Raw genomic sequence first — 26,430 nt, forward strand, 5'->3', positions numbered from 1 at the left:
TGCCTCCACACTATGTGATCGAGAGCCAGGGACCTGATGTTAACGTTGCTTGGATGGGTCCTTTGGTTTGCGAATATGTAGAACCGTGGTGTTAGAAATGCAGAGTGAGAAACCCCACCTTGCGTTTTTCTTCCGTTTTTCCAGAAAAATGAGGATAAGTTGAAGTCGGAGGTGCGGGCCCTGAACCTAGAGCGATCTGCACTCCTGAACACCGTAGCCAAGCTGCGCAGTCTCCTGCCCAAGGATGTGGTCCTGGAGGACGCGGGCATCAACTTCACCCCCTCCTCCTCTGCCTCCTTCCTCTCGGGGAGCTCCTTCGACGACAAGGATGCGGCCTCGCCCATGGACCAGAAGGCAGACAGTGGGACGGGCAACCTTTCGGGCTCGCAGACCTGCTCACCGGACGAGACGGACACGGAGGTGGCCTCCATCAACAGCACGCCAAAGGGGACATGGGGACGTAACCACAGCAACGGGAGTTCCGGGAGCGAAATCAGCACCAGTACCAGTAGCGACATGGACGGGCCAAGTTACAACCAGTTGAGCTCAAACTGATTTCCTTCAAAATAAATTCTGAATTTTCGTTTTCAAATGAAATTCTAATATGAACCATGGCAGTGGAAGCTCAGGGAACAAGATCAGAAGTAGCACTGGCAGCAAAATGGATTGAATTTCAGTTACAACATTGTGTTCATGATTCCCTTGGAGAAAATTCCATTTCTTTTTTCAGTATTAAATTTTGTGCATCTTCCAAGCAAGTCTTAATTCAAGGAGCATTCAAAATGCTAAAGTACAAGGGAAATAAAATAGCAATGGCTTTCCTTTCATTTGAAATGCACAACTTGGATGTTAAATTACCAATATTTCTCTATCTAGTTCGTAAAGAAAGAATAACAGTCATCTCAAAGATAAATTTCAGTGAGACCCACACAGTGCAACTGTATATTTTATTATGACAAATAGGAACATTAGTTATTTTGGTGAGTGAGATGTTACATGAAGTTTGGTCAATCTTTTCAACCACTGTGAAGGTTAAGTAATGATTTAGCAATCAGTTAGTGGTAACCTGTGGATGGACAATCAGGTAGATGAAATCAAATACAAATGTATTGTGTCGCAGCATTCTACTGAATAATACGATGAGAATCCTATCGGTGTTACTCAAAGTGTTTTTTAAGTTGAATTACACCAAAATGTGTCGTTAGAGACATTTGTTCTCCAGATAGCAGTATGTTTTGATCTGTTTTCCCAGTGTCATTGACGAACAGTGGTTGCTCCATGCAATGCACATCTGCCCTGTACACAAGTGCTGAGTCTCTAGGTACTAATGGAATAGATGGGGCATTGGCGGATCCGGTGAATGAGGTCATGTCTCGCCCCCACCAGAGGCACCAGAATTTTTTTGGGGGGGGACGGGTCTAAAAACAGTGAGAGAGAAGACGGTTCCTTTCAACCATTTCATGCCCTTTTCTCTCCGGAAATGTTTGTCCCCCAGCTCCAGCTGTTTTGCCAGTCTTAAACTGTAGTCAGGCTTGTGAGGTACCATTTCTTCAGCGTGTTAACTTCTCTCCCCAAGGTTGTGGGAAAAAGCCCCCAGAATTGAGCACCACCCTGCAAGCCATAATAAAGCTTAGATAAAAACACAAAATTTGGGCATTCCCCCCCCCCCAAAAAAAAGTCTAATTCACCTGGTATTCATTTGTACTCACATGTGTTTATTAGTAGTTTTATTTATTATTATTATTATTGATTTTTGTTTTGAAGATTACCAAGGTGGTAATGTGATACAGCAAATGAGCTTCCAAATAAGGTACTGGTATAAACATTAACAAGTTCATTACTAATTTGCTCAAAACATTCTCTCAAATTGTTAGATTAGATTTTATTAGATTGTATTTATTGATTAATTACAGTCCAGTAATTTTTCACAGTGATTTTTGTTCGTAATTCTACTGCCAAAAGCAAGTTGTTTTAAAAAACACTGGAAACAATAATTTAAAGTGTTGATGTAAAAAAAATGAATTGCACATCAGTGTTTGTATAAATTGTATCAATTGTACAGTAACCAAAGTAAGTATAAGTACATAATGGTAAATAAGCAAATAAGAGTTTATCCCTTGCCAATTTTTTTGTATCACGTGAAATTTTTGGGCAATACACTGTGAAGAGTTGGAACAGAAACGGCATATGGAATATTCTACGAGCCGCCATTATGATATTATTGTGAGAAGGTATAAGTCAGCATTACACGTATCAAGTTACCATGGCATTTTTTCTGTATACATTTTTTCAAGATCAGCTGGGCCAATTTAAAGTTGAATTTGTGTACAAAATGATTGTGTGTGAATCTGGAAGATGTGACTGTAAAAGGTCTTGAAAGTAGGTCAAAAGCGATCAAGCAAAATATTCGATACATGGTGGGATACCCTCCCCTCCCTCCAAAAAATGTAGAAGAAATGTTCAAAAAGTAAAATTCAGTTTTCTTTTCAGAAAAGGGTTATTCATCTACAAAATTGTTAATCAGTTAATTGCATGCAGTATTTAATACCCATTTCATAAAATTCCTTGTTCTTAAAATATGTCATTTAAAAGCCATCAAAGAAAGGGAACTTACGTTTTTCTTGCAATTAGCAGTACTTACAAGCAAAAAATCAAATTAAACCCAAAGATTTGCATGAAACAATAAATTACATTTCGCAGATATCTGTATGTTATTGTTGAAGTGGAACTATTTTAGATATGTTTGTCATAGTGGTCTGAAGTGTAAGCTAACCCCAATAGCCACCGTGCTTATTTGGCGTGTTTGTTTATGAATGTCCATGACAACGAAAAGATGTGGACTGAAATTTCACTCGTAGCTGTTCTCCGTTGAAGTGGAAAGAAATTTTGTGTTGTGAAAAATGTCAAAGCAGCTTAGCACACCATAAACCATTTTTCCTCGGGCTTTATCCAGCGAATAAATGCAGCAGTCAACACCATACAGTTGGCTTGAAAATCCACATTGATCTAGAGGCCTTTGAGATAATGTGTACATAAGGAGTATTTATTTTGATAGCGATTTCTTTACGTTTTACACTTTGATTTGTGCTAAGTAATCGTGGCTGGATCCATATTGATTTAACTTGAGAATCGAGATATTTGATGTGTAGATTTGGACGTAATAGCTTTATTTTCTACTTAACCAAGGTTCCTGTAATCTACATTACATGTTTTGTTTTAAAAGTGTTGCTTTTAAGTTGATTCAAAGCAGGAAAAGCACCCTTTTTAAATGAATTTTTTATTACCTAAATCCAAAGGAAACTCATAACATTTAGACCAAACTAATGTATTTGCATAATTGCAAACACAAAAAAATACACTTTGAAAGGAAGTTTTGAATCATTCAATTAGATATGCAGTCTTTGAAATTCAGTTTCAATACTTCTGAATGTACACGTACCCCTTGGCCTGTGGGGGAGGGGGCGCTCAGGGGGCTGCCCCCCCTCAAAGAGCAGCTTTCCCCTCACTCCCCATCAGCAAAACAATGAGCATCAAAATTATCTATTGTTCATGTGATGTGCCCTCCCCTCCTGCGATGGTACTTGGCCCCGTCCCCAATACTTGAAGATGGGCATAGGACCATTACCCCCCACCCACCCCCAATAATGAAAATAACTTTTTAAACTGAATTTGAAACGAAGACAAAAAAGAGTGCATTGTGTGGTTAGTGTTTTGGGTTGAGAAATTGGATTGTTTTTAATTTCTTTGCTGGGGAAAACCACACGGGATTCTTTTGGTAACACCATTATAATGTTTGGTTGTAGATTGCATTAGTGAAATTTTTATAAAGCCCAGTCAACAGGATTGCACAAGATCAGTATACCTCAGATTGGCGCTTAGTAATATTATTATTAAAGCCGTTACTTTCTGTTATGGCCATTATATATTTATTTTCTGTATTAAACAGTTGAAAACGAAAGTCCTGCTTCATTTGCCAATAGTGTGATGAAAGCAAAATGGAACTAATTCTAGTTTGCAGGAGTAAGTGCTCATTTGCACGATGCTGCTCAAATTGTGATGGACTGTTGGAAAACGGAAAGCAAAGTGAGTTCCTTTTATGGAAAAATAATGGTATTTTATGGCTAAATGTAAGAATGGACTTTTTCCTTTGAAAGAACTTAAGTAAGTTCTGAAGGAACTTGCCCTCATGTGCAACCAGTGAAGATGTTCCATTTTATTTGCAATAACCATTATTTTGCATTGTACTTGCAATAATCATCATAAGGTGTGTTCGAGTAGCTTCCATTGGTTAACCTAGGTTCAACCTCTTCCCCACAGTTTTGCTTGTTTGACACGCAGAACACAGCCATCCCAAGGTCAGGGTTGCCCCTTGGAAGCTACTTATAAATACATCCCATGTGTATGCCACGTTGTCGTTACATTGCCCACCTGAACGAAATAATGTGGCTAAACTTTGTTCAACACCGAGATGGAATGCTCTAAAATGTTATTGCTAGAAAGAAACTGAAATAAAATTACAAATAACCAGAGTTGCATACTATTACAAGTCAAATCACAAGCCAACACTAAGTTAAATCACAAGTCAACACTAATTCAAATCACAAGTCAACAGTAAGGCAAATCACAAGTCAACAGTAAGGCAAATCACAAGTCAACAGTTAGGCAAATCACAAGTCAACACAATGTCAAATCACAAGTCAACACTAATTCAAATCACAAGTCAACAGTAAGGCAAATTACAAGTCAATTGTCAGTTGCATGTCAGACCTTAGTTAAGCACAAGTCTGCCATAAGTCTGTCCTGTCAGATCACAAGTTAATCACAAGCCAGTCACAAGTCAGTCATAAATTATTCACATGTCAATAATAAATCATTCAAATGTCAATTAAAAGTCTCATGCAAGTTAGGTCAAAACACAGGTCATCCATAAAGTTTGACAAATGTCAATTGTGACAAATCACATGTCACATTGAAAGTTGCATGCATTGGCTCTGTATGTAACTGTAGATTGTTTACTTTTGATACTGGTTTGTCTGTGACTTTCTGGTGCCGGTTGACAAGGGAAGAATGGACTATGACTCGGCAATTAACCTGGATAAAATGCATCATGCATTCCATCACTGTGTTCCTTTCACTGAAAAACACTCAGGTGACACCAACAGCATCTAAAAAATGTTCATTTTTTTTTTAATTTGATTTTTAGATACATTCCAGGGACGTTTGCACTGCTTTCATCGTGCCAAAGTTTACAGTGGGCATTCCATGTAAAATAAAACTATAACAAATCAAATGCATGTTTCAAATCGAAATAAAAGGAAATGTATATGTTGAAACAAATTAGATTAATAAATTTGCCTGATGCTGTATTCATTATTTTTCACCTTGTCTTTACTTGTGTTATTGAATTATGGTGAACCTGGCAGTTAGGCCATAACCTGGTCAGAAATTATATAACAGTTCTATGTATGAGTTCAAAGTTAGGTGTTTATTTTGTTTGGCCCCCACCAGCAATTTCTAGTCTCTTTTTCTCTAATGAGAAGGAAATGATATAAGGGGAATTTTCACTTCACTTAGTCATAAATGGATAGGCCATAAAAGGCTACATAAAGAATTTCAAAACATTTTCAAGGGCTAGCAATTTTGCCCCCCCCCGCCCATCTCTCTTCTTGCAGATAGTGTATGGAATGAAATTCGATTCACTTATGTAGTACAGTTTACAAATGCAGTAATTCTGAAACATTTTGTATGAAAACAAATGAAGCATGGTTCTACTTTTTTGTGAGTATGTTTTTATTTTGCAGATTTTTCTGCACGTTTTAAGGGTTGAATGAACTTTTCTGGCATTTGCCACACAGCGCGTCATCTTACCGCATGGTGGCGCTATATCACCCACTCGATCTGGAACCGACGCCCTGAAATTATCATACTTCCGCCTGTAATTTGAGACCCATTTCCTGGTTCATTCTGCTGACGTGACAGTACTAAAACTAAAGGTAAGACCATCTGGTTGTTGTGTTTCATTTCCGCATTGTGTAGTTGTCAGTGACTTGGTGTAGGTGTAAATATTCGTGTGAAGATTTGACGTGCGCGTTGGGAAGGCAGCGAAAATGGGTAAGACATGTCATGGGAGATTGGTGCCTAGCATGCACGTACGTTAACGTTTTGTGTACGAATACACCTCCAAGAATGTTTGCCGTTAAGGTGTTTATTATTCAGGCATATTAACGTTATGTAGAAATACGTACATGTATATGTACCGGTAATTTAAAGCAATAACTCGACCTGAACCGAACCAATTTGGACCATGTTTGGACCCATGATGTACGTACAGTACGTAGATGTATATGTACATGTACTAGCTGCATAACTGCAGCTGCAGGCTTCTGAGGGCGAGGGGAGAGTTTGCTCAACATGTACATGTTCAATAGGCCTGCATGTACATGTGGTGTGTACAAGTGTACATGTGCAAACCTTTCAACAGGGAATTTCAGGGAGGGAGGATGGTGTAGAGCAGCTGTGATGTATGACTATGACACTATGAGGTGGCCTGAGAATGTTTACTGTAGGTAATCAAGTGTGATATCTTGACTTGTCCTTGTCGCTTGTACTTGTAGCCAGCTACCATGTGGATCATGCAGGTGAATTATGCAGGTGGTGGGTTATTCTGAACTGTGCCCCCAGTTTGGGAAAGTTTCATATGTGGACACCAGTAATTATTCCCTACTGTGACCTATTATTTTCCGCAGTGTCCGGTAAATTTCAATTTAGGAAAGAAAATAACAAGTCGTTTGGCCCTACTGAGAAAACTCTTCAAATTTTTTAGACCAGTCTCGGAAAGAATTCCATATACGAAGTTCACTTTTTGAGAAATTTTTGCTCCAGGACAGATTTAAAAAGGGGCGACATTTATTTTTGGGGGATAGAGATGTGAAAGGGGGTTCAGTAACTTAGGGGGACAGGTTTAAAAAGAAGGGGCCCCACGCAATAAAATGGCAAAAAAGTGAGTCCTTTTGCCATTCTTTTTTTCCCCTACTATATCCTCTACCGTTTCCTTTTTCCTTCACTATCCCGTCCTTTTATTTCTCCACAGTTTTCCTGTCATTAGTACAAGGATTATTACAGTTAGTATACACATTTAATACATTTAATCCAAATTCTGTCGTAAAGGGGAATCGAACCTGCAATGAAGAGAACTGTTAGGTATAGAAATACAGCAGTCTGACCACGCCACACGAGCGCTTGTTGCCGGAGGAAGTCGATATGTTCCATATAAAGATGAACATTTAAAAAATTAAATATTTATGAAACTGAATATGTAATTATTCACGAATATTTGTATAAATTAGAATATTTAAATATAAATAAATGTGGCTATCCGTTGTTAATATAAGTAGGTTGTGCCAAAGGAAATCAACTAGGTAAGGTACATGTCTGAGCACAATTGACTGTATGACGTGAGCCGAATACATGTGGCGCTGCCGACATGCAGGAGTAGACCACTTCAATCAAATCCTTAAGGATGTTCTTCTCCTGTACAAGCCTCCCCTCACATTTTCGAGCGCAGATAGCCACACAATAATCTAAAGACAGGTTTCAGCTCCCTTTTCCCCTTCCCTCTGTATAAATATAGAAAAAAACTCCTCCAACTGACAAGCACTCTCTAAAAGAAATTTGCCCCTTTTTTCCTTCTAAACAAATTGTCCAACTTACAAACTGTCTGTAAAAGAAATTGGGCCCATTTTTTCCTTCTAAACAAATTTTCCAACTTACAAACTGTCTGTAAAAGAAATTGGGCCCATTTTTTCCTTCTAAACAAATTGTCCAACTTACAAACTGTCTGTAAAAGAAATTGGGCACATTTTTTCCTTCTAAACAAATTTTCCAACTTACAAACTGTCTGTAAAAGAAATTGGGCCCATTTTTTCCTTCTAACCAAATCCTCCAACTTAAAAATTGTCGCAAAACACGCACTATTTTCCCCCAAGTAAAAATTGTACATGTACAGTAGGGCACATTGCGCGGCAAGTTCGTGAACTGTGTAGATCCATCCAGACAGATGACGGCCCTCTGCACTCCTCGTGTTGCGGATTCATGCATACAATTACCTCAATGCTTGTGGCAGCCCAACCCCTGTTACATAATGGTTCTTTCCGGATATGATTCGGTTCATGCGCACACGTCGTGCGCATTCGCCATGTTCTTCAGAAGCAAAGATGGCCGCCTGTCGATGTAAACCTGGTCCATGTGTAGCTCCAAAAGTGTGCCCAAAACTCCACATTTCTGTCCTATGATGTTCAGCTCTTCAATGCCTATTGGAATCGTCTTTATTCAGCTATCAAAGTAAGGATACTTTTGTAGTAATTACGCGATATTACAGTGAACTTCGTATATGGAATTCTTCCCCCAGTTTTATAGGGTTTGTGCACAGGATGTCAAGTGGCATGGGTATACATGTATGCGCGGAGCTATTATACACCAGGAGTAAGCACATACAGAGATCAAAAGGGTCCATGATGGCCACCGCCAGCACTACACGTGCTGCATGGACAAAATTATGCGCCACTGGCTGGCTGTAAGGAATGCTCGGAGTTGCATAAATTGCAAAGGATTGTGGGTACCGCACATGCATGTCCATCATCGAAGACTTAAATTTCGATAATTGTAGTGATTGTTCTGATATTCCAATGATAATGAATGTCTGGTTACATGTATGTCTTAACATCCCCAAAACGTCTCTCTTAACAATAAACAGAATTATTAACTACCACAAATTCTCCAAAAATACCGCAACAAGGAAACTGGAAGAATATAGCTGGTTTAGAGGAAAATAACAAAACACACAAAAACATGGGAAGATTCGTTGTCCTTCCAGTTACTGGCCACGATTGGCCAGGCATGGAGGCATTTGGAGGAGGGAGAGACCATCTTATTTTCATTGCATGGTGTGCCAGACTCCACGAGGGGTTTTTAAGCAGGACAGGCCGCCCTGCCAAAATATTAGGCCGCCTGTAAAGTTTTGCAGCCTTATAATTACTGACTTTTTCAACACCAGGATTGTTCCCCGTAATCCTCCTCACACTCTATCTCAGTCCAGAGACGCTTGCCAGACTTTGGTACTCATTGAAAGATTCAGACAACATGACGATTTTGCCCACCAGTATTGCAGTAATCTTGAGCACGGGTACTGGTACATGTACATGCATGTAGCTTAAATTCTTGACTGGTTCCGATGTCCCTGGTACATTCTGATCGATACCCATTCCATTCTATATATCTACGGTAGACTTGCCACTGAACCGTCACCTGCAGCTTCACTTTATCACAGTTTTAAAGTACATGTACATGTACTGTCCTCTACCTCTACCGAATTAGTTGTTTCATTTGTATCACTTTCTATGTTATGATGTAGGCAGAAGGACTAACACTACTGTTCTCAACGTATCGTGCCGCTGTTCTTGTAAAATCTTTTACTTGGAATGAGGGACCATAGGATTTTAGCCTCTGGTACAAACTAAACATGAAGCTTGTTGAAATTAATTCCTCCGTGTTCCCCATCCAGATCTCCCAGAAGCCAACGCCGTCCCTCAGCCCCAGCCATCCAACCCCCTGCAGGCTGGCAAGATGGCGGCTACCGTCACCCTGGAGGACGCCCTGTCCAACGTGGACCTGCTGGAGGAGCTGCCCTTACCAGACCAACAGCCTTGCATTGAGGCCACGGCAGTCTCCATCACCTACCAGGCCAACTTTGACACCAACTTTGAGGACCGGACGGCGTATGTTACTGGCATGTCCAAGTATATTGAGGAGGCCACGGTCCACTCGGAACTGGTGAATATATCTATCCGTTTTTCATTCAAAATAATCATTTCTTCAAACATTTCAATGATACAAATAGCTATTTCCATATCCCATATTATGCTCTATGTTTTCCTCACTGGGGTGGCGTTTGAGGATTTAAAAATATTTTCTCCAAGGCCCTGGTGTTTCGAGGTAGCTGAAGCAGAGCAGGGACTCTCAGGGCACATCAAGAAATCTTGTATTTCTTACATTTTGGCCCTTTGTCTCCCAGATCTTTCAAAATCCACAAGAAGATTTCTAAAGACTTAGTTGGATTTAGGAAGGAACAAACCTACATGTAGTTGATGAGCCTCTGTTACTTTACAAACATGCACTTTATGTAGAGCATGGTCATGCCCTTGAAAATTCAAGTACATGTACATACATGTATCACGGACCCTCGACAGTGGAGGGTCCATGCCAGAACATGGCACTCGTTTCCTGCTGAGTTTCCTGGAGGAATTCAACTTAAGTATTAAAGTACATGTGTACATATGGGGTAGCGCGGACATCCAGGAGTTTCACAAAATTGTGGGTAGCAACCACACAGCACCGATAAAAACAACTGCAACGAGCACTCAAGTACATGTACGTACTGATCAAAGAAAAGATTGTGTAACCCGATCCTCAAACTGGCTTTTAAGTGCGTATATGTACATTGCCATGGTCACCATCGTAGTACCTGTACCTGCCATTTTGTGAGAATCCCGGATGTCCGCGCCGCCCCATACACTAACTTTGCTTGGAACTTATACCAGTGATAAAGCGCTGTATTTAATATTGCACCAAGGTACGCCACACTGCACACTATGTAAATTTTGGGCAATTTAGGTCTCTAGGTTTACTTTTGGAAACTGTTCATGTACAGGTGGGCACTTTTAACCTCACATAAAATAAAGATTAATGGTATATTATGTGTTACGTGCATTGGTACAGTATTTTTATCCGATTGTCACAGATTTGGTTGCCTCCTCTAGGCTTTAAATAGAATCACAATTTTTGTATTTTTCCTTCGAGGTTTGATTTTAGATGATGCAGGATGAATCTTTCTCCTTTGTGTGCGTCCGTGCTTTTGTGACATTGCAACATCGTCATGCTTTGTATGTTTGTGTCTCTGTGCTAGCTGTGTGTACATGTACATGTATCACTAGTCGTTGCAACCAGTCTTTTCCCGAGCGTTGCTCGGTTTCATCCGACATTTTTTTGTATGGACCCTGCATTCCTGCAGAGCCTGCCAGCCACCATGAATTCCATGGGTCTGTCGGACGTTGTCGCGTATTTGTCTGTCCAAAGCAGGGAGCAAATTGTGAGTGTCCAGTATGTCCCCCTTGCACTCGTTCATCGTTGCCAGAAGGTCTTGTGCCTGACTTGGATCGCGCATTTGAAGCATGGGAATTGAGCATGACCCATTCAGTTGCCAGACTATACAGTATGTACGTGGGCACAAGCAAACTGTGTACGTGTCATTTTTTTGTTCATTGTCCCTTGCTTGTTGGTGGATATTGAATTTGTTTCCCTGGTGCTTTCAATCCGTCTGATGCAGTTTTTGCTCTCATTTTTTAGTTGCACAGTTAACCCGAATGCGACCTCTGCCTTTTGATTTTTGCTTTCAGGCATGAGATCATCGTCTCTTAGACATCAGTCTGAAATCAAAGGGGTTGAATTAAAAAAAAACCCAATACTCTTGCAGAGAGGGTCTGTTCTGTACCTAGACAAAAGTACTAGCCCTTGTCCAGTTTACAACTTGAATTTGGTAGTGGCAGTTTCTCTGCTCTTTTGAGATTCACTGTGATTTGAAGAGGTCTCAAATTCACCTACTTGTAAGGGAAATTTTCTCAGACGCTTACATCTCTAGTGCCGATCCCAACTGTCCACATTTACAGATTTACATGTACAAGGTGGGTGTGTCATTTATTTGCAAAGAATAGACCATCGGGTGCCTGCAAAATGGATGAATTTTTTGAATTTCCTACCGTGCAGCAGCAATACACAGTAAATCAGTTGACAGTTTACTTGTTTAAAATATTCAGTTTAAAAAAAAAGTGGCCTGGAATTGCTTTGGAAAGAGAGGTCATTCACAACCAAGCCCAAGGCGATGTCACACTTAAGAAAAAAGTCATTACAGAAGTACATGTACATGTATGTATGTATTGGCTTCGGTGAACTGCAGATTAAAATTCATATACATGTACATGTAGCTTCCATTGCTGGCATTGCATAATGACGGGCACAATATTGAAAGTCAGCAGTTCTTTTCTGTGGGACAAACGTTGTTTAACAAGGCCAGACTAGCACAGGAATTATTCTGTTGGACAAGAAGGAAATTCTGGACATGGAGGACTATGTGCAGCCGCCACTTTGTTTATAGCTCGTACCGGGTTGTACTGTACATTGGCGAGTTGTTAGTTCAGGGATGGTGGCTCTGTGATTGTTTTCACTTGATCATTGACACAGCTTGGTTGTGTTGTTTGAATGAGTGGCTGGCTCTAGCAGGCATGCAGGATTCGTGCACCGGTATGTGGCATTGATTACCAATGAAATCCCCCTGAAATTGTACATACATGTACATGTATGTTCAGCTATGCACTTAAAGAGTTTCACATAACCATTTTCACGTTTTTTTTTTAAATTTCTTGTTTCCATTATGATTTGTGCAGAAGGTTTCAAAATCCAATGTACTTGCAGGATGCTCTGAAACCAACCTAATTGGAACTTCATTGATACTGCACGTTTTGTTTCTGAGTGTGAAAGCAAATTACTGTACGTGTACATGATGTTTGTGTGCGTACATGCAAACACAACTTAATGACATTAACATCTAGGCAAAGTGTCACGAAGGAGTTCTACAAGAGCCAAAAATTTCATCTCAGGCCATGTCCGAAACGGGCTTCCAGAGCTACGGCTAGGTCTATTGTCTGCACGTCTCCATGTGTTTCCAATGGAGTAAAGACCTAGACCTACATGTAGCTCTAGACAACAGCTTCGGATGCAGCTTCAGATTTGTTTCCAGTGCTCTTTGCCTTCTAAACCACATTCACATCTGTGTGTAAACCAAATACAAACCTGCCTTATTATTTTATCAGAACACTGGTGAAATTACTGGCAGCAGTGTCAAATTCAGAAAGGATTCAGCAATCAGTTTTGTGAGAACTCAGCTTTTCAACTGATATTTGTTTTTAAATTGTTGTCCTGACTTTTAGCTTCTTTTTTTGTACACGAAAAGTTGCGTAGCTGCGCCACGTCTTTATAATATTAAATGTCTTGGAGAAGGACAAAAATGGCTTTTACGATAGCTACGTGTATTCCTTTCCAATAATAAAACAGTCATCAAACATTCGTTGAATCACCTCTGCTCGCCATTTTGAAAAAAGTTTTCATCTTTTCTTTGTCAGAACCAGACAAAAAATCTCGCAGTTTTCTGACAGCCAAACAAGTTTCTTATTACATGTACCTTCTACAACAAAGTTACCCATTTCCCGTGTAAGCCTTGCTAAGTTCAGCAAAGTTCTGCTTAACCAAAACATGATAAGCTGGTCAAATCTTTCATTTTTGTTTTGCTTGGCGCAACATAGGGCACCTAAAATGACTGCGCAAGTTACACCATAATTTGTTACGTCAGTCACGGACTTCCACAGTGCTTAAGTTTTATGAAATCAGTCTTAATTTGTCGCTCAATCATGTCAACTTACGCAATAAAAGGTGATGTAAACTTGTGGATCTACACCATTGCGTAAGGTTCTGTAAAATCGGCTGCTGAGCTTTAAACTTTTCGTCATTAAAGGAATCACCTGCTATTTAGCCTCACAACTTTCCATTTGGTAATGGTAGCAGTATTTCCATTGTCACTAAGGAATGGGCATGCTGAGTTGTACGGAGGTTGTATATATTAAGTATGTACATGACTCTCCCTTTGTGAAAATGTTGACAGGTCAATATTAACGGGGTGCTAAATCTATCACATACATACATGTACATCATGTACATGGGTAATTCCAGAAATTAGGGGTTCAAAAGGGAGACTTTTTTTGGCCCAGTTACATCTGGCCTTTGTTATTTGACATGGAAATATCACTGGGACTAATTTCAAACAATTAGTATTTGTTTGGCAGGTAATTTGCATTAATTTATTACTCTTAGAAATTAGAAAATGTGTTCTGAACTTACAAAATCATATGTCAGATGTGACAGGGACATGAACAAAATGGACCCCTAATTTCTGGAATTACCCACATGTACTATTACTTCCTTTGGATACCAATAAAATGAAAAAAAAATTCAAGGTTTAGACTGACTTCAAGTTAAATTATTCCTCATTTCTATTTTGACTGGGAATATTTGGCAAAAACCTGTCACAGAATCTTCCAACAATCCCACATTTGGTTTTGCTGTGTTTTTAATAATCATTTCACTCAGTTCAGTAACAATGACTTTGGAGCATTTCTATTCCAGTATCGAGTGTAAAGGAAATGTAACCAGTCTTGCACGTAGTGATTGATTTTATAGATGAGCTGAGGAATTCAGGGATCTTCCTGGCAAACCACCCCGGGAGTTCCATGTACAGGGTTAAAGTAGAAAGGATCCAGTGAACTCTCATGCTGGACATTCATTTATGTGTACATGCAGTAGTGTGATATGTACTGGTACATGTATGTACAGGGCAAGGGTTTCAACTGCACCTTTGAACCTTGCACACCATGGGATCAACTTCTTCAACACTCTTGGTATGGAATGATTGACAGAGGCAGACATAGATGTACATGTACACGCGTTCTATTACACTACTGAAAGGGATCCAAGATAAAATGGAAAGGGTACCAGACTTCTCCTGTGACATCTGATCTCTGTCTTAACCCTAACTCCCTAAAGGCATTCTAGCTAGAATCTTTCAAGAGTGCCATGGGAGTCTGTGTTAATAGCATTCTTAGGCTGAGTTCGGGCGGCTTGTTTCTGTATGTTCACGAACAGCTCGATTTGTTGTTCGTGGGTCGGCCGCTCGAACGCCGGGAACAAACAACCGGTTATCACAAGCAACATGCAACATGGCGGCGTCCATGTACGGTATTCGAGAGTTAAGGTTTGGATGGGCTGAATTCTTTTCTATATAAACAGGAACATTCATTTCTGTGTTACGGAAAATAATTAATGATAATTTTGCAAAACTTCCTATGGTCTGTGGCTTTTGAAGCCATCTCTCTACTTTTGCAGCTGCTCAAAAATCAAAATCTCACGAGTTTTTCCGTGTGTTCCTGTGCAACTCTGACGAGGACTGTGGTGTGTGATCCTGTTCCGAGAACAGTGTTCTTGAGTCGTGTTCCTGCTGTTCGAGCACGAGAACACGAAACCCGTGTCGAGAACGGACTGCCCGAACTCGACCTACGAGGCCACAGTTTCATTGTCGTGATAAATTAATTGGTAGTCATTGTGCATGTACATGTTAGCTTTTGACCTACATGTACATGTACGTGTTAACGTTTGATCTACATGTACATGTACATGTTAACGTTTGACCTACATGTACATGTACATGTTAACTTTTGACCTACATGTACATGCACATGTTAACTTTTGACCTACATGTACATGTACATGTTAACTTTTGACCTACATGTACATGTACATGTTAACTTTTGACCTACATGTACATGTACATTTAATTGTACCGGTACGGTATAAGGGGGGTCGAGCATCAAGGAATATCGGTTATGTCGCATTGTGGTTCGGCTTTGTATAGTGCTCAATCATTGAAATACTGCCATAACTTGTCTACAGCTCCATCAATTCTAACATTCTTACGTCCTTCAAAATCAACCCGGCAGACTTACAGCATTTTGGAAGGACGCAACAAGTGTGTGCAGTGTTTTAGTGAATCACTCTTCGGCTGTGTTTAAAACGTGGGCACTGTTGTATGCGGCTATGGCTGTTTTCCATGAAGTTGCTGGCCCAAAAAATCCAAGCCGTAGCCAAAGCATGACCACTTTGGACACAGACTCTGCATGGAAATTGATGTTCCACCTTTATGTACAGAGAATGTTGCTCTTGCCACTAAATTATCGAACTGTGTGTGGATTCAGGAAGCTGCTTAGAAAAAAAAATGCTTGTCATAGTTCAGAATTGATGTCAGATCTATACTTCTGTGTTGAGTTGTTGTTAGGGTTCAAATTGGAATGATTTTTCACTCGGATAAGGTCTTCCATGTACATGTACACATACATGTATGTCCGTCACAGTGAACATGGTGATTTGATTAAGTATGGTTCCTAGTAAAAAGGCCTAGGGGGTTAATTAAAGAGTGGTAAGCATCTTGGATTTGTGTGTATATATATTTAAAGTGGAGCCAAGTAATTCGGACACAGTCTGAGTATTGTTAAAGATGAAAAGCCCAAAGTACCACATTTGATGTTTGGATTCATGCGTTTTGCATTGCAGAATAAACTTTTGGAGGAAGGGGAGAGCTATGCCGTCAATCTGTACACATGGAGAAGCTGCTCCAGGGCTATGCCCGCTGTGAGTTACTTTGTCACATTCTTGGGTCAGGTCCTCTTTATAAATCCTCACATGTCCTCACAAGTCCTCACAAGTCCTCACAAGTCCTCCAGTCTCAAGTTCAGTCGCTAGCTGCGACAAAGGCATATACTCATTGTCCAGCTTTCCCTGTCACTCCTGACTGGACCCAGAATTGATTTGTGATGGACATTGCTGTACATGTACATGCGTTTGATATCAACAAAAAAAATTGGAAGATTTTTATGGGATGATCCTTCTAGATTTTGGATAGATCTGACTGATTGAATATCTTACATCCTCTTTTTTAAAGCTTCAGCAGGATATCTGCCCTGCTAGTGTTTGTCATGATCTTGAGTGCTAGCCAACAAGGATGTAAAGGGCCGGATCTCTTAACATGAGTTTGATGTCATGCGGACATGTTGGATGTGGCACAAGTTTAAAATCTGCTAAGTGATGCCAAGAACGTTGAAGAGCAATAAAATCAGCACAGTAGAAAGAAAAGTACAAAAGTACTCTTTGTCAACCCCCGACCTTGAAATTTCTTTCACTGAAAGTCCCTAGGTTTATAATGAGAGTAGAGTCCAAAAAGGGTGGGACATAACGAGTGTGAAGTACAGTGGAATCAGAGGTACGCTACCAGAGAGCCCAATAGGTTGACCTGAGCTTACCCCACCAAAGATTACATACAGTGATATACTGGGCCTTCTGAGTCATGTACAGGGTACTCCACACAGGATTGGTACTTTGAAAGGCTTTGCAAGTGTGTGCCATCTTTTGTAGGCGAGAATGAAGAGGGTAGATTTGGAGAGTATTAAATGGTTGTGGTATAGACCTTTTTCACCCACGTGACTAAATGTAAACAGTATCACCACGTGTGGACCGTCCTGGCCACGGTGATTGTATATTTTCCTACGGGCAGCTTCAACCACGTGCAAGCGCACATGCGAACACTGCATGGTTGACCAGTTTATCTTGAATAAGTAGATTACCATCACAACACTATGCACTCATTACCATCACAACACATCAGAGGTCCAGCACAATCGTGACATCACAAGAAAAAGGTCTATAGGAAGGCTAACGCTCGCTCATCTCCTTCACATGCCGACAGATCAAATCCAATGACCAGAGCAACAGAGTGGAGATCTATCAGAAGTTTGTGGAGGTCATTGAGCCGGAGGTCACCAAACTGGTCAACTTCATGTACTTCCAGGTATGTAGCGTTCTGCGTAATTTGCAACCGCGCTACTTACGACATGTCAGTGCAGTCACTAGAGAATAGTGCATAACTGCGAACTTACATGCATGAAAGAATAGTGCTTTGGTGTTGGATGGTTTAGCACTTTCGAGTTTCCTTTAGGTGTAATTTAACCCCACCCACTCCCTCCCCTTCTCTACCCGTAGCAACGAGCAATTGATGCCTTTTGCCGGGACGTCAAGAGGCTGTGCCACTCAGAGAAGAAGAACGACTTTGTGTCTGAGTCCTACCTGCTGACGCTGGGCCGGCTCATCAACATGTTTGCCGTGCTGGACGCCCTCAAGAACATCAAGGCCAGCATCAGGAATGACTACGCCGCTTACAGAAGGTATTCACACGTAACTCTCGGCCTCTCAAAATGATGTCGAGACAGTATCTGCCTGCAAGTGTCATTCAGTGACTTGATCAATCAATCAGTGCATCAGTTGTTATGTTGAGTTAGTTGAAAACTTTCAAAGGCGTCTCCCGAAGAAGACACCAGAAGGTATCTTTAGAAGGTGTCTATTTGAACAAGAGCACTTTACAGATCTATGCATGTCCTCAACACTACCAGCAGCGTATTTTTTGTGTTCTTCAGTGATGCCAATGTATTTGATTTATGTTACAAAAGCCTTTCATTTCCTACGAGTATACTCGTAATGGTGGAATCTGATACACCTGGCACTATGAGTTTACTCGCAGTCGGCAGTCAGTGTGTTAACCCTAAAATGTTGAACAACGATGGACCTGGGCAAGTCTGTGCATGATTTCATTTATGCCATGCACCACACGTCACATGTTTTGTCTTTCTGCCCAGAGCCGCCCAGTTCCTGCGGGTGATGGCCGACCCACAGGCATTGCGCGAGTCCCAGGAGGTGGTCATGTTCCTGGCCAATAACGACAAGATCACGCAGACACTCAAGGAGAACCTGGTCAAGATCGACGGCTACGAGGAGCTGTTGATGGACATCATCAACCTGTGTGTGGAGATGTACGAGACCCGGCACTATGTGGTGCCCAGCGAGAAGCACATGCTGGTCAAGGTCGGTCAGGCAGATGACATTTGCCTAGCAAATTTATGTGCTGAGCAATTATTGCGTAGAGAATTTTATGTGCTCAGTAATTATTGCCGTGGCAAGTTTTATATGCTTAGCAATTATTGCTCAGCAAATGTTGTATGCTTAGCAATTAATGGTCAGCCAAATTACAAGTGCTCAGTGATTATTCTTGACTTAGCAGAAAGGCTGGTTCGTAGTTGAAAAAGTGAAGCAGATTCGATGTCACAAAACATTTACAACTAACTTCGTTTGAGTTAAAATGTGTCCAACTTTGGCAAACTTGCAGCCTGAACCTTTGACCTGATGCCTTCGTTTTCACTTTTGAGCCAACTATGAACCGGCCTCAAAAGGCAAAATAAAAAACAAGTAGTTGTTCAGCCATCAAAATCCTTACCCCAAACCTTCAACCCTCAACCCTGAACCTAATGCTGAACCCTCCCCTTCCCAAGTCAGTCCCAATCCCAACTCGACCCCCATTCACGCGGATGTGCTCTTGGCACATCTTTACTCATTACAGGTGATGGCCTTTGGCTTGTATCTGTTGGACACCAAGGACATGGTCAACATCTACAAGCTGGATCAGAAGAAGAAAATTTGCCTCTCCAGAATTGACAAGATATTCAAGGTACGTCTGGAAATACATGCAGTGAAATTCATTCCTGGTAAACTTTCTTTTGAGATCAATGATAAGTTCAGAAATTTGAAGGATTTATCCCAAAGTGGCTAATATTATGTATTAAACAGTTCTCTCTACTATAGAATGATCGTTAATGTCTGTAGACATAAAAGTACATCACAGTCTATCGTTGTCAATGTATGCTGTAAGAATACGGAGTTTCGAGGAAATTTGTAATTTGATAAATGCATTTACCTTTTAGATATACCAATTTATAAGAAATAAAAACTTGTTAAGCACTGCTGCAAACTGCTTACTTTCTTGGACTGCTCTGAATTGTACAAAGTGTAAAGGTTAGATGATGGGACTTTTTGATCACAGCAACATCTTTCTCAAATTCACTGTGAAATTTTGATAGAATTAGTGGCTTTGCTGGTCCACAACTCTTCTTGAAAAGGGCGCTTAAGTCCAGTAAAGCCTTCAAAGATATCCCCTCTTGTGTTACATGTTGCATTTGTTCCTTTTGGCCTCCCTTTTCATCCCTGTAGCAACTGGAGGTGGTCCCCCTCTACGGCGACATCCAGATCCCTGTCTTCTCCTACATCAAGAAGAGTCCCAACTACGAGGCCCACAAGTCGGTCTGGAGCTGCGACTCGGGCAACACCTCCCAGTACAACCTGCTTGAGCACCTGGTGTCTATCCGGGAGGACCACACCCGCTACATCAGCCAGCTGGCCCGACACAGCAACAAGGTTAGGGGAGGGGAAGGGAATGGTAGAGAAGGGGTCACAGAATGGAATAGGGGTAGAACTTGGCTTGAAAAAGCAGCAGAATAGCCCGGTGTCCCAAGAGTACCTGCTTATACTCTGAAGTGGCAGGGTACCGGGCAGTTTATCATATTATGCAATTTTCTTGGAAATGGTTTCCTGCCGGTCTGGTGCAGCAACACAGTAGTGGTGTTGGAGAAATCACTGGATTGGGACAACGGTAACCACGTTGCATAGCATGTAGTAATTTTTTTAATACAGGGAGTACATGCCACACTAAAGGTCACAATACATGTTGCGTTAAGTCTAGTATTGTGTCATGATGTTGTAGATGAATACTTCTTAAGTACTTCCATCTCAGAAGCGAGCTCTAGGCTACTGATACATGAATGTTAGCGCGGAAAGCAGCTTGTTAAAAACACTTATGACAGGATTTGTAATGAGCAGTGAAAATGGACCGATGTTTGAATACAGTGAATGTTTGCCACACTTCAGCTTGTGATCCGCCTGGAAATAAATGTGTTGAGCCCCCTCTATCAAGATTTGCATCACCCGAAGAACGAAAGTGGTAAAAGTTGCACCCATTACTGACGTGACTGCTGTCTTGTCTTTGAATTTAGGAAGTGACCACCGCATTGAAAGACACCAATCGTTCAGAGGCAGAGAACAAGGCACTCTACAGCCTGGCGCTGAAGGGGCTCTGTCTGCTCTCCAAGTGGACCTCACTCGTCACTGAGCTGGTATGCAAGTCATTCTGTCAAAAAGTACAGTCAACTCTAGTTGCAATAGCGTTGCAGGGACCAGACCGATTACTTTGTTAGAACCAGTGCTTTTATGAAAGGAGTGGAAAGACAAACAAAACCACCAGTAGTTAAGCAACTTGGATTAAAAAAAATCCCAGTCTTTATTACTGTACTTTGTTGTGACAATGTTCTTCATGTAGAGAATGGGCTGTGTTATTTCCAGTGGAAAGGTAGCCTAAAATGAATTTGAAAACTGTCTGATTCCAAAAAGCCATGCCGCTGAACCAGTCAGTAGCTACGTGATCTATGCATATAACATTACATGAAATGGAGTGTGCTTTGCTGTACATCAGAATTGGGGTTCGCATCGACCCTAGCCTTTGCAAGATCTGCCGATCTCTACTAGGAGGTCTCACAAGATAAATTTAAGTCTGCTGCTGATAGGATAGAGCCTGGCAATTCTGATGCAGCTTGATGCCAATTATAATATGCTATGGGGTTCAGGATTTTTGGGAGGTCCTCAGTAAAAGAGCTTTTACGGAATGAGGGTCAGTTGTCACTGTACATGCCAAGGGGTGTCTCACTCTTTGCCTAAGGCAATAAAGTTCCGCTTTTGACAGTCGGAACCTTCATTCCGGCAGTAATTTTGATTGGCTGACTACCCTTTTCTCTCCACCACCAACTTCAAACATTTTCTGGTATCCGCCCCGAGTTGAAGTGCACCCCCAAACGGCAAAAGAAAGACAAATAGTTGTAAGTTTTCCAAGTGGGTTCTTGCAGGCGCTCTGCGTGTACGCAAAGACCATACATTAAGGAATAAATTCGTTACACATACTCAGCGTGCTCTGCGTCAAATGTGCCATTGACCTCCATTATAAATGCGTGCCTGTTTGGTGAGTACCAAAAAAAACCGTGCCCTCTTTTGTTGCGCTCGGAGCGGATTGATAGCTTTCATCCTTTCCAATTGCAAATTCTTAAAAAAATCTCTGTCTATGTATTCACTGTGTTGATGGATTTCAAACTCTCCTCCAGTTTTCGTGGAAACTCATCCATCCCGCTGACAAGCGCACCAATCCCAAGATTCCCGACACTGCTGAGGAATACGAGAAGGTGAGATTTATCTTTTGAACTTGTTTCATTCTGTTATCCGTTGGTTTAGAAAAGAAATATGAATTGTCCGTCTCATTTTCTTGGACGGTTCATTCTTTTAAGTTTATCCTTTGATGAATAATCGCTCTTATGCAAAGTAGGGTTTGAAGTCTTTTCCAGGACTTCGGCTTTTATGGGGTCTCTAAAATCAATCTTGGCCATCCTGTACTGGTTGTTGAATAATGTGTGTGATATTGTGAAATAATGACCTACTTAACACTGATTCGATTCCTGTGATCTTGAATCATGTACAAATTGGAGAGTAAGTCCTGTGTTCAATCCTGAAGCAACCTTAACATTTTTTCCCAGATGTTGTACACATTACCATCGATCTCTTCAGAAGTTGTTATTGTCTAGCCATGGAGTGTTGCATGCCAAATATTGACTCCAAAAATGGACTCAAATCCCTGTTCAGTTTATGGGTCTTGCCTAGTTTTGTTTTTTTGCACATGCCCTTTAAAGTGCTCATTGTCTGGCTTAAAAAGCCCAAAGGCTGAACTTCTGAAGGAGAGCATCAATAGTAATTCTCTGAACAAGAATAGAACTTGTACTCGATGAGTTTTTCCCCACAAACCAACCTCGTTGCTGGCAGGCGACGCGCTACAACTACAGCAGCAGCGAGAAGTTCGCCCTGATCGAGGTCATCGCCATGATCAAAGGGCTGCAGGTGCTGATGACGCGCATGGAGAGCGTGTTCCAGGAGGCCATCCTGCGCACCACCTACGCCGAGGTGCAGGACTTCACGCAGAAGACCCTGCGCGACGCCCTGCGCACCGCCGTCAAGAAGAAGAAGAACCTTATCAAAACGTAAAGTGGACAGTGAATATGTCAGATAGTGTCGTTGTCAATTACTTAAACTTTACAAATACTTCACAAGTTCTTGACAAGTACTTCACTAGTTCTTCACAAATATTCCAGTTCTTCAAGTATTCAAATTATATGTGATCCACCATCCCAAAACCGGGCTGAAGTACGTAACTCCATAACCCTAAGATAGTGGAACTTCTGCTGTTCAGATTTTTATGGGAGTTTTACAGCTATCACTTCCCGTAAGAAGCTTACTGCAGAGAGAATTTTGATTTAACATGGATCACTTTGAAGTGTAAAAGAAAGCTGAAGGAGAGGAATTGTCCCACATCACAAATACCGACTTCAGCCTGGTTTGGGGATGGTGGGTCACAGGTCACATATCACAAGTACCGGAGTCTCCATGAAGGCCACAAGCTTCTCATCATAGAACTGAAACGGAACCGTCACAATACCAGAACAGAACTGTTCCTCTGTTTTTGTTCACCTGCCTGTGGCAGTTCTTGTGGTGACCAGCATACTGTTTTTAAATGCCTTTTATCCATTGTGGTTCTATTCTCATACAATATATTTCTCTATTTCTTTATATTTATCAACTGATTAATAATAGACCAAACCAAACTATTGGAAAGTGTTACTGAAGTACCCGTTTACTCAACTGCAATTTTTTTGCAGTGTATTGTTTGAATGCAATGAATCCCGTTGTTTTGGTGTGGTTTCTTTTTAAGAAATGAATATACAGAAATCAGGTTGGGCCCTTTCCAGCGGGGTTTGTGGTAATTGGTAATCTAGCAGTGTTTAATTTGACCTGTTGAGTATCATTAATTTGACCTAACGAATACCCAGGAGTTTTTTAAATGCTGTGGACTGTAATTTGAAACTTGAAAAAAGGAAATATTCTCAAAGTAATGACTGTTCGCAGGATCATCCGTGCGGTGCGCGAGACCTGCTGTGACTGGGTCAACGGGCTGGAGCCCAAGGACGACCCCTGTCTGAAAGGGGAGAAAGACCCCAAAGGAGGCTACACCATTAAGGTGGGACGGAGGACGGTTGGACCCTCTAGCACGCAGGTGATTACCCTTTTGGGTTTGTCAGTAACCTCATTCCCCGAAGAGTATTTTCCCAGAAAGTGGAATTGGCCTGTTCTAAAAGAAAGTAATAGTGCCCCACATTTGAAAGAAGAAGAAAGTTGTAAGTGGATTATTCCAAAAAATGATTAGAAATAACAATAGGGTCTGCTCTTTTGACGTCACAGTCGTGTTTTTTCCTACAAGTGGCTGCTAAATCTGTGGCTGGTCTTCAGGGCAAAAGTAAAACAATAATTCACAAGATGTTGGAAATCCCACGCAGCTATCAGAACTCCAGATAAGAATACGTCTACTACTCAGTACTAAATGAAAATACAATCCTATGATCACGCCTATTTGATATCAATGAGACAATTGTCCATTTTGAACAAATTGGAGCTAAAACTGAGAACCAACCAAATGGTGATATTTCTGCCAACTTTGGCCGCCTATACAAGTTACAGGCAAAATGAGAGTGTTCTTTAGGATTTCAGTTGTTCTGGAGATTTGGGGGTTTGTAAATACTGCTTGCTCTGTAAAGCAAGCCATAGTTTCACCAAGCACTTTTCTTTAGGATTTCAGTTGTTCTGGAGATTTGGGGGTTTGTAAATACTGCTTGCTCTGTAAAGCAAGCCATAGTTTCACCAAGCACTTTTTGATGGATCAAACAGAAAAAAATGACCGAATAATTTATACATCGGTTGATGCATTGAGTAACTGTACAATGTGTGTTAGTTGATGAATCAAAGTAACCTAACAGAGCACATTCAGTGGTCTGTGTGAGCAGTTCAGCTACCGTTGCGGTCAAAGACTGCGGCACCGTGCACAAACTTTTACCAGTTGGCAAGCCCTCAAAGCTTTTGAAATGGCAAAAATGCAGAGCCAGCACCCAGTACATGGCACACTAGATGATCATTATGTTATTTGATAAAAAAAAAAAATCGTGATCGTTTTCTGTGGAATTGAACCCTACTGTCAAGACACTTGCCCACAGTAGCGGTGGCCCATCTTGGGGAAACCACATGGTCAAGTGATACTCTGACGTCTCTGGATTGGACCCCCGTGTACTTGAAGGCCTAAAACAATGTAACTGTTCTTTTGGGTATGCTCCAATCAGCTGTACATGATGCGCACCATGCTGGAGTCACTGATAGCCGACAAGGGAGGTACGGGCAAGAAGACACTGCGCAAGGAGCTGGACGGACCCTCCCTGGAAGCCATTGATGACTTCCACAAGAAGACCTTCTTCTACAAGCATCTCCTCAACTTCTCAGGTGAGCCCTCTCTCTCTAGTCTCTTTATTTGATAGAAGTTGGGAGTTTGCCTATCCCCATGTGAGTAAAGGAATGAAACATTTTCCCCCGGTAGGAAACTGACGATGAGGGAAAATTGAGCGGAAGTGAATGAAGCAAAATTTCAGAGTTTACATCTTCAGAGAAAATTTCTCTGACATCACGTTGTCCCGTTCCCAACTTCGATAGCATTTCACGAAGGTAGCATCGATTCAAGGTTTTAGAAAAAATGAAGTTCATACTGCGTCATTTTCAGTGTGAAAAAGCACGCAAATTTACTTGAGTCTACAAAAGACTAAGTGGGATTGGTTCACTTTTAGCCTGTCCCCCTTGGCAACAGTTGCACTAGCGGTACCCATGGCCCAATTTATGGGCTACTTTAAGGTAACTTCTCTGACGTTGAGAAGGTTTTTAAGGGAAATTTTAGAAATAAAAACCAGGCTACGTCATATATGTACAAAGGTTGTTGATGAAAGTGTTGGGTGAAATACCATTGACAGATCGACATGCATCTTTGAAGTTTCCTGTTTCCTACTTTAGTATTCCTTGGATTAAGTTTTAATGTCAGAGATCTCAAGTACCCTTGATTTATATCAGGAGGGTACCCAGTTCCCACGTTACCTGCAAATGAACACTGCTCGTTTATACCACTGTGAACATTTCGAATCATTTGAAACACTTTTGTTGGGGTTAGAGAGATCGGGTGAGATTTGTTACGTTTGGGTTTTCTCCATCATTCACTGCAGAGACACTCCAGCAGTGCTGCGACCTGTCTCAGCTCTGGTACCGGGAGTTCTTCTTGGAGATGACCATGGGAGAGCGAATTCAGGTAAGACTTGCCAAAATACGGGCGTGGCCAGACTTATTTTGATGACATTGTTTCGACAGAAGTTGCTGATGGCCTATGACATAGTAGTAATCAAAAAAGGAAGAAAAAGACAACGTGTATCACTGGGTGGTTAGGGGCTGTTTTCAAGGTGGGCGAACTGAATGCTACTGAGTACTAGGCACCAGTGTTCACTTGCTTGTTGACACTTACCCTTGTAAGTATGATGATCAGGAATGACGTATGGGGAGAGTGACCTTCCCTTGTTCTGACACAAGTGCCCTGTGGATGAAAGCCAGAGTTCCTCCCCCCAACATGTTTGTTGCGATATCGGTGCAGTGCATGCTTTGGCACAAAGCCATCCTGGAGTTTTCTTATCACAAAATGCCCATTATTCTGAAACAGCTCAGCCAAAATTAAAGTTTTCCAGCTGATGTGTGCTCAATGCATGCAGGCCGGCACATGTGTCAGGGCATGACATATGTATAACCATAATGATAAAAACTCCATACTGGATTGAATTGAAA

At 41.3% G+C, this 26,430-nt stretch overlaps 2 protein-coding genes across 3 annotated transcripts in view; both read left to right on the forward strand.

Moving 5' to 3' along the window:
* The window catches only part of tbc1d4 (TBC1 domain family member 4), a 45,660-nt gene extending 40,294 nt beyond the window's left edge, over positions 1-5,366 (forward strand). Inside the window, exon 19 of the mRNA XM_022228757.2 lies at positions 145-5,366. Within this exon, the coding sequence (XP_022084449.2) occupies positions 145-555 (411 nt within the window). The 3' untranslated portion in view covers positions 556-5,366. The remainder of the gene's footprint in view (positions 1-144) is intronic.
* A 490-nt stretch (positions 5,367-5,856) lies between these two features.
* Positions 5,857-26,430, forward strand: part of LOC110975902 (cytoplasmic FMR1-interacting protein 2-like) — a 31,168-nt gene continuing 10,594 nt past the window's right edge. The window contains exons 1-14 of one of the 2 annotated variants that reach the window (XM_022228772.2): positions 5,857-5,993; positions 9,560-9,828; positions 16,264-16,341; positions 17,453-17,554; positions 17,746-17,927; positions 18,396-18,621; positions 19,154-19,261; positions 19,801-20,004; positions 20,640-20,759; positions 21,795-21,872; positions 22,504-22,718; positions 23,641-23,788; positions 24,903-25,059; positions 25,824-25,906. In XM_022228772.2, coding sequence (XP_022084464.1) covers positions 9,622-9,828; positions 16,264-16,341; positions 17,453-17,554; positions 17,746-17,927; positions 18,396-18,621; positions 19,154-19,261; positions 19,801-20,004; positions 20,640-20,759; positions 21,795-21,872; positions 22,504-22,718; positions 23,641-23,788; positions 24,903-25,059; positions 25,824-25,906 — 1,908 coding nt within the window. In that variant the 5' untranslated portion in view covers positions 5,857-5,993; positions 9,560-9,621. Of the gene's footprint in view, positions 6,112-9,559; positions 9,829-16,263; positions 16,342-17,452; positions 17,555-17,745; positions 17,928-18,395; positions 18,622-19,153; positions 19,262-19,800; positions 20,005-20,639; positions 20,760-21,794; positions 21,873-22,503; positions 22,719-23,640; positions 23,789-24,902; positions 25,060-25,823; positions 25,907-26,430 lie in introns of both variants that reach the window. The other variant, XM_022228771.2, reaches the window with a different exon arrangement.

This window comes from Acanthaster planci, linkage group LG02, assembly GCF_054643075.1.
Source record: "Acanthaster planci isolate LZ-2023a linkage group LG02, COTS_SCS, whole genome shotgun sequence".
In the NCBI taxonomy this organism is placed as follows: Eukaryota; Metazoa; Echinodermata; class Asteroidea; order Valvatida; family Acanthasteridae; genus Acanthaster; species Acanthaster planci.